Here is a 7,928-nt window from a genome sequence, read left to right as displayed (position 1 = left end):
TTTTCCTCCTAGCATGGCACATCTCTCCAGTGTACAATTCAAACCACACAAAAACTCTCCCAACAAGGATTCAAGGTTCTTGGGTGAAGTCCACTCTTTTCTTTGATATCCTGTAACTTGCATACTATGATGTGAAGTTAACTATTCTCAATGCATCTATATTTTGCCACGTGACGAAATGAGATTAGATGAGATGAGAAGATAAGGAAGGGAAGAAAAGAAATTTATTTGATAGGCATACACACAGTCTATAGGGGAGGAAGACGTCCTGGGGTGGGTCCTGGGTTGTGGCTTCTCTGCAAGGCACTGGAAAGTAGTCTGTTTCCGGACAGGCACGTGGGAAGGGGATCATGTTGACAAACCTCTGTCCTCTTGCAGCACCAGTACCAACTCTGGTGCCTGCTCCACCCCAGCTCCAGAGCTAGCACCACTTTCATTGCCAGCTCCTGTCCAGCACCCGTACCAAATCTGGAGTTAGAGTCATTTTTGGCACCAGCCCAACAGCTAGATATGGTGCCAGGTGACAAGTCCAGCACTAGTGCATGCGACAGTTCCAGAGCTGGAGCCAGTACCAGCTCCAGTGCCACTTCCAGATTCAGAGCCAGTGCCAGTTGCAGACACGGTGCCAGCTTGATCACCAGATATGGTATCAAATCCAGAGCTGGTGTTCTAACCTAAGCTCCTGTAAAAGCCCTAGAACTCTAGCCAGCTCCAGAACAAGTTCCAGCCAGCTTCAGGGCTAGAACCAGGTCCAGCTCCAGCTTTGTCACACTACTGCAGAGATAGAGGCAGCTCTGCCAACATCCTTGCCAGCTCCAGTGCCAGCCAGCTCTAGAGTTTGGATCAGACCCCACATAAATTCCAGATTAACAGATGACAGAAACGAACTGGGGCCTGCTCCAGTATTAGCGCTGGCAACACAGCTGGAGCTACAGGCAGCTGTAGAGCTAGAGCCATCTCTAGAGCTAGTGCCAGCGCCAGAACTAGCTTCAGCACCAGCTCAAGAGCTTGAGGGAGCTCCCGAGCCAGCTCCAGCCAAAGCTCCAGACTCAGTCAATGCTACCACCAGCTTCTGCACCTGATCCCCTGCTATAGCCGGTTCCATTCTCAGCTGTAGCAACAGAGTTCAGGCCAGCTCCACAGCTAGAGTTAACTCCTGCTCTGACACTTGCATCAACTCCGGAGTTAGACGCAGCTTTTTTTTTTTTTTTTGCCAACTCTAGTGCCAGCCCAGTGATAGTTCTAGTGCCCACTTGAGAGTGAGAATCAGCCTGAAGCGCATTCAGAGGCAGTGCCAGGTTCCAAGGAAGAGCTCGCTCCAGCACCTGTTCTAGCATTGGCTCCAGAACTAGAGTCAGCACCAAGATCAGAGCTAGAGGCTACACCAGCAACTGTTCTTGTACCAGGTCCAGAGCTGGAGTTCTCACAAGTGCCAACTCCTGCACCAGCTCCAGAGTGAAAGCTGGCGCGGACACCAACCAGTAGCAGACTTAGATCCAGTGTCCCCTCAAGAGAAAAGAACCAGCTTCAGCACCCACCTCAAAGCTACATCATGCTCTGGCACGAGCTATACACCAACTCCTGGGCCAGATCCTGTCCCTGCTCTCGTGTTAGCCTCTGCCCTGATGCCAACCTCATCGGTGGAGCCTGCACAGAGCTACAACCAGCTCTACCACCCATTTTACCACTGGCTACAGAGCTAGACCTAGGACTGGCTATACACTAGAGCCACAAGCACCAGATCTAGCATGCAAAGCCAGAGTCAGCTCTAACACTAGCTCTCACACTGGTGCAGCTGGTGCATCACTTCCATGATTAGAGCCGTCTGTAACTCTAGTGCCAGCTATATCACTAGCCCCAGAGCAGCGGCCAGCTTCAGTACAAGATCCACAGCTAAAGCCCCTCCAGCACCCACTCGGAAGTCGGAGCCAGCTTCAGTGTCAGCTACAGAGCCAGAGCCACAGTGGTAGCTCTAGCTTCAGCACCAGAGGTAGCGTCAGCTCTAGAACCATATCCAAATGCAGAACCAGCTCTAGATCTTCCATGGAGGTGGACTCAGCATTCTCACAGCTCTAACACCTGCCCCGGAGCTAGAGCCAGGTCCAACGCTGATGCCTGCACCAGCTCCAGAAATTGGGGCAGCGCCAGTCTCAGCTCTCCTGCCAGTTCTGGGATCAGATTTCAATATTGAATAAGGGGAAACCTGGTCAAATAAACACACACATAAGGGTCCCTTTGAAAATACGTGGGCAGAGACACAAAGGTACCTGTTAGGTGAATGTACTTGTAGGAAACATCCAGAACAGGTAACGAAACAGAGAGAGAAAGCAGCTTAGGGGTTCCAGGGGCTGGTTTGGGTAGAAATGGGCAGGGAGGGCTTCTGGTTCAGGTGGTCCTTTGGGGAGCGATGAGGGCTTCTGGTTCGGGATGTCCTTTCCGCACCTAAGTTCTGTGACATTGTGTCTTAGCGTTGGAAATGTACTTAATGCTCATGAGTTGCTCAATTGAAAATAACTTAATCTATTTAAAATCCAAAGTAGAGAACAGCAGAAAGAATGTGAAAAAACAAAAACAAAAAGAGACAAAGCAAAAACAAACACAAAAGCAAACAGAAGGCACAATAGGGGAGAGGAACACTCCACAGAGTGTTGAGTGGGGCATCGGGCTGAAACCGTGCATTGGGAGCTGGCAGTGAGGGTAGCTCCAGGGCTGGCGCTCCCTGAGGGCTGCTGGGTCCCAAGCTGGCTCCATCTCTTCTGCAAAAGGAGGTGCAGAGCTGGCTCCAGGTCCCCAGGTGGTGGATCCTGCCCTGGCTCTAGCTTGCTTTCTGGAGCCCCTGCAGGAGGCGGGCACTAGAGGCGGAGCTGCTGCTGCAGGAAGCATGACGCGGACTGATGGAAATGCCTGTAGATCCCGAGCTGGCGTTGCTTCTGCTGCTGCTTCTGCGGCTGGATCGAGATCTTCAGATTGTAGAGGATCTGTGGCTGCAGCCACCACGAGCTGCTGAGGCGACCATGAAGCTGCAAGAGGAGATCAACATGTCTGCCTTCCAGAAGGGCCTTTCCAGAGTAGGAATATCCCACTGCATTTTCTAGAAGCCGCCGCCAAGATCCCACCATGGAACGTCTCCCCGACTGCCATCCCCCAGCTGGGTGCTCTGAGCCCAACTGTGGCTCCTGGCCCCACCCCAGCCTCTGGGGGCGCATCCCTGTGGGTCCCAGCACCCACCCCTGCCCAGACACCCCAATTCCCCAGCCCCAGGCTTATCACCCTCAGGCTCGGCCTCTGTTAGCTCCTCCTCTAGGACCAGAGTCCGGTGTAGGACCTGGACCAGGTACAGTGGCTTGGGCAGTGTCACAGGCCTTCCCAGACAAGCCCCGGTCCCTTGTGAGGGGAGCCATGTGCGGCTACTCTGCGTCGGATTCCATGCTGGCCCTGCTGGGCAGCCTGGCACAACTGCCCCTCGGTAAGGGTTGAAGTGGGGTCTGCCAGCCTCCTTTCCACTTCATTTTTGATGTTCTGCAGAGAGGGGGACGGGCAGCCGCCCAGAGACCTCACAGCCCCGCCCGGCCCTCCTCCCTGTGCTGCTGCCCACTCCCCCTGTGCTCCCAGATCACACACAGACCTGGGTGTGCACAGCCCTGCACCCGGGACGCAGCGATCCATCCCTGCAGGGCCGGGGTCAGCCCTGGGCCGAAGGGCACGGCCCCCCCACCCCATCCCACCAGCCAGCCTGCACCTGGGGAGTGACCACCACCTGCCCACCAGGTTCTGACCCCTCATCAGCCTTCTCCCGTTCGCATGCCACATGACCCCTGCCGCCTCCCACATGCACCCTCGGGGAGGGGACCCGGGGCTGCAAAGGTCTGGTCAGAGGGGTGTGGGGCTGGCGGGATGGCCCTGGGGTCCCGTGTTACCTTTCGACCCTTCCTTCTAAGTGGCCAGAGGCGTCGGGGAGCCCTGCCAGGACACTCCCCGCGGGTGGCACTGCTGGCAGGGCGTGCAGTCCTCCCTCTGCAACATCCAGACATGTGGAAGCAGCAGGAAAACATGCTCTTGGATAGATGATCTCCAACCAAGTGAGCATGTAGAGGCCTGTCTCTGGAATGCGGGTGCCTTGTTACCCGGTTCCAAAAAGGGGGGGTGGTGTCTGGTCAGGGAGGTGAGGTCAACATGGCCTCCTCACCCAGCTAATCCTCACACAGGTGCCCCCGACCGCCCTCCACCCGAGGGGCTCCTTGCTCACCATGCACCCCTGCCCTGTCCACATAGTCTCACCCACACAGCCCCCCCACCCCTGGGCTCACCCTCAGGCTCGGCCTCGTGAGCTCCGCCTCTAGGAGCAGAGTCAGGTTCAGGACCCGCAGGGCAGTGACCCGGGCAGCATCTTGCCAGGAGGACTTCCCCGGCCTTCTCCGGGCCCTGGATCTGGAAACCCTTCCTTGGCTGCACCCATCCTGAGCCTCTACTGGCCTGCACTGGCGGGGTGGTGCCCCTGCCCTCCCTCCAGAAGCTGGAGCAGGTGTCCGCTGCCCAGCCCCCTGCCCATCTCCTGTGTGGTGCTCTGCAGAGACAGTGCCCGGCAGCCCCCCTGGAGGCATCGCAGCCCGCCTGGCCCTCTCCACTGTCCTGCGCCCCGACCTCCTGCTCCCAGGTCGGACACACACGTGTCTGAGGGCTGACAGAGGTCCTCCGAGGACCGGTCCCGCCAGGTGCCCTGGAGGCAGGAGGGCAGACAGCAGCTCAGGGGCCTGGCCCACCCTCCCACGCAGACCCCTGAGCCCCTGGGGATGGTCCAGCCCGACCCCGGGCCCACCCCAGCCACCCCCAAGGCCACCCAGGCAGGGGCAGGCCTGGGCAGCAGGCGGGGCTGGATGTCCCCACAGGGGGGAGCCCTCCATCCATGGTGTGAGCGCCCCTGCCTGCCTCCGGGGAGCTGACCCCCCTCCCACCTCCCTTGTCTGTCTGGGTCCTCCCTCTGCACTGGAGGTGCCAGGCACAGGGTCTGTCCTGTCCCTGCCCTGGCCGCACACAGTAGGTGCTGCTACTTCTCTATGTGAGGGGGAGGCACAGGCGGATCCCCTGCGCAGCCTGCCCAGTGTCCCTGTCAGGGCCCTTCGCCGCCCCGCCCCTGCACCGACAGCTGTCCCACTCCGTTCAGGGCACATGGGGTCTCCTCCTCTCCCTGAAGCTGCTCTGGGTGACGGCAGCCCCCACCCCGTCCACTTCCCACATGCCGCGGGGCTGGGGGACTGAGGTGTGAGGCCTGGATGTGAGTGGGGGGCCCAGGGTCGGGTCAGGACAGGCCGGGCTGGGGTGGGCAGTGGAGGGGCCACTCCCCTCAAGGCACAACCTCAGCCCCCAGCTTCCCTGCCCCTCCCCGCTCTCTGACTCCCGTGCTCCTGCACGAGGGGCCCCCACACCTCAGCCCTGCAGCAGGAATCAGGATGTGGGGGGCCAGGCTCTGTCCCCCCCCACCCCCAAAGCCCCGCATGTCCCCCACCTCGGAGACGGGGTCTCTTCGTCCTCGGGTCCCTCAACCTTCTGACAAAGAGGCAGAGGAATCCCTGTGGAGAGGAGGCCACCAGGCCCAGGTCCAGGGCTCCCGGTGACCCCCGACTCGAGTGGCAGCCCCGAGCCCAGGGAGCTGTGTCTGCCGCAGACGCTGAATCATGCACAATGTCCTGAAGGGGCTTCGTGTCCATTTGGCGACTGAATGAAGCCCACCCAGCAGCTTCCAGGTGGCTGAGTGGGTCTGGGGCCCCCTGCCAGCCCCCAGGGCTCCCTGCTCTGGGACACCCAGGATGGGGCCCCGGATGGAATCTGCGACCTCGTCACAGCCAGACTGTGAGGACAGCGGCTTTGCCCCGACACAGGATCCGGGGCCTGAGGCAGAGAGCTACTCCGGGGCGGAGAGGACCCACCTCAGCCCTGGGCCCTCCGTGGGCGGCCACAGGACAGGTGACATAGGAGAGGGCGCTGCCCTGGCTCCAGCAGCTCCCAGGGTGGCAGCACGGACCTCCACACCCTCGGGCTCTCACCACCTGCAGGGCTGACTCATTGTCACTACGGGGCTGAGCTGTGGACAACGGAGGGACACTTCACAATATAAACCGTGCAAAAATATTCCTGTCGCCTCCTGAAGGGCAACTGTTTGTGAACAGGTGATTCGGATCATCTTACACGTGTGTGAAGAGTGGTTTGTCCCTGGTCAGGGCTGGGGCTGACCGGGGTGGGGAGGGCGGGGGTGGACGGAGGGAGCGGCCCAGACTCCTTGGGTTGAGGTCATGGCCACATGAGGGGCAAAGCCCTTGGGGAACCCCGGGGAGTCAGTCTCCTGGATGACCTGGGGCAGGAGGCCCTCCCTTGGTCCTCCCCAAGCCGGGGTCTGGGGACCTCTCCACATCACAGCCCCCTGAGCTCCCCGGCCCCTGGTTGGTGGCATGGTACTCATCGCACCGTGGTCCTGAATCCCTAGCCCAGCCCTCCCGGGTCATTGTCCTGGTGACCGCCCCCAACACCGTCAGGTCACCAGGTGGTCAGGGTGCGTCCCCGCCGGGGCCCAGAGGTCAGATAGAGCGGGCTCAGCAAGCACTGCAGCAGCAGGGGGAGGGCTGGGGGCGACCCTCCTCTCCTCACCCGGAGGCCGGTCCCTGCCTCCCTCTGGCCTTAAGCACACTCACCTTCTCCTTTGGCTGCCTGGGCTCTCTTGGGGTTCATCTCCAGGGTGGCAACCTTGCAGGTCCCCTCCTGCCAGGATCATCCTTCTCTGTCGGTTTACAAGTAGCCCCCAGGGCCCCCTAGATGTTCTTGGAGCACCCCAACCCCACCTGCCTGTCCCAGAAGCCCGCCCGTGCCTTTGGGTCCTTAGTGCCCTGAAAGTGTCTTGCTCAGTGTGGCTGCGCGTCCAGGTTGCTATTCACTTGGCAGGGGCTCCCCCCCTCCCCTGTCCTGTGTCCCCAGCACCCCCAGTACCAGGAGCATAGCGGTGACCAGTAACAAGTCCCATTACCCCTGGGTTTTCACCAGCCTTCACCCTGCAGCATTCCAAGGGACCCTCTGGGGACAGGGGATGACGGGGGCCAGGTGGGGCACCAGCACAGTATCCTAGGTGGTGTGGGTGGGGGCCGCTGCCCTGCACCCAGCCCCTACATCCAGGGCAGGACGGGGGCCTCCTCGTGTCGCTGACTATGCTGCCCAGACCTGAGTAGTCCCGGGGGCAGCCTGGGCCGCCCCTCCCCACAGGGCCTGCTTCTGCAGCCTGGCATGCCTCTGTCCCCCCACCCCACCCCCAGGAACCGCTGCTCACAACTGGGTTGTATACTGTGTTTGCATTTTGAGGTCTCCTGGCTCCTCACGGCTGGCCTCTCTGCAGCTCCGAGCGGTGGGGGGCCAACACCTCCCTGAGACCTCAGGGCCATGTCCTTCCCACAGCGGGAAGCACCGTCTGGTGAAAGCCACAGAGGGACCCTCAGGTCACCTTCCTGAAATCTGGATTTTCATTCTGAAGTGTGCAAGTTAAAGCGGTGCTGGTCAGCCGGTGCTCCCTTCCCTGCACCTTGTAAATCTCATGGGCACATGGCACCCGCGGAGGACAGCAGGGACGCCCTGCCATGCACCCTCACCTGCCCCAGGAAGAGGCCAGGTGGACGCCGGAACCCGTCTCCCTGTGCCTCTTTGCACAGGACGTGGACTAGCACAGGTGGCACGTGTCCACCTACAGGTGGGCTGCCTGGTCCCAGATTCCACTCCTGGATGCCCCCTGCAGAGGCCTCCCAAATGAGCAGGTGTCGCCAAGTGCCGCGTTGCTTGAGCACCGAGAGTGCGGGCTGTGTGGTGGCCTGCCCCTTGGTGGTCAGACCCCTGACCCCTTGGTTCTGACCCACATGAGGCTTGAGAGCACTGTGTGCTCTGTGGGCCCTGTGGGT

General features: G+C 60.4%; 1 protein-coding gene across 4 annotated transcripts; it reads right to left on the bottom strand.

The window, feature by feature from the left end:
* Positions 1–202: 202 nt before the first annotated feature.
* LOC125755774 (translation initiation factor IF-2-like) lies at positions 203–7,854 on the bottom strand. Of its 4 annotated transcripts, XM_049114386.1 has the most exons (5): positions 6,684–7,854; positions 4,308–6,079; positions 3,918–4,116; positions 3,271–3,519; positions 203–3,020 (listed from the first exon to the last, which is right to left on the bottom strand). In XM_049114386.1, the coding sequence occupies exons 2-3, from the start codon at positions 5,166–5,168 to the stop codon at positions 3,934–3,936; spliced, it is 1,044 nt and encodes a 347-aa protein (XP_048970343.1). In that variant the 5' UTR covers positions 5,169–6,079; positions 6,684–7,854; the 3' UTR covers positions 203–3,020; positions 3,271–3,519; positions 3,918–3,933. The 4 variants fall into 4 exon arrangements, with proteins under 4 accessions (XP_048970343.1, XP_048970342.1, XP_048970345.1 ...); XM_049114385.1 differs by having other exon boundaries at positions 4,308–7,854; XM_049114388.1 differs by having other exon boundaries at positions 3,918–4,014; positions 4,308–7,854.
* Between the last annotated feature and the right edge of the window lie 74 nt (positions 7,855–7,928).

The sequence above is a fragment of the Canis lupus genome, chromosome 9 (assembly GCF_003254725.2).
Source record: "Canis lupus dingo isolate Sandy chromosome 9, ASM325472v2, whole genome shotgun sequence".
Classification (NCBI taxonomy): Eukaryota; Metazoa; Chordata; class Mammalia; order Carnivora; family Canidae; genus Canis; species Canis lupus.
This window is presented reverse-complemented; position numbering and strand designations above follow the sequence as displayed.

Bases quoted from the DNA above. Each gene is read 5' to 3' on its own strand.
- LOC125755774 (XM_049114385.1), bottom strand. From the start codon at position 5,168: ATGTGCCCTGAACGGAGTGGGACAGCTGTCGGTGCAGGGGCGGGGCGG. The intron at 4,117-4,307 runs GTGAGCCCAGGG...CCGGGTAACAAG, and splicing joins TCACGAGGCCGAGCCTGAGG to GCACCCGCATTCCAGAGACA.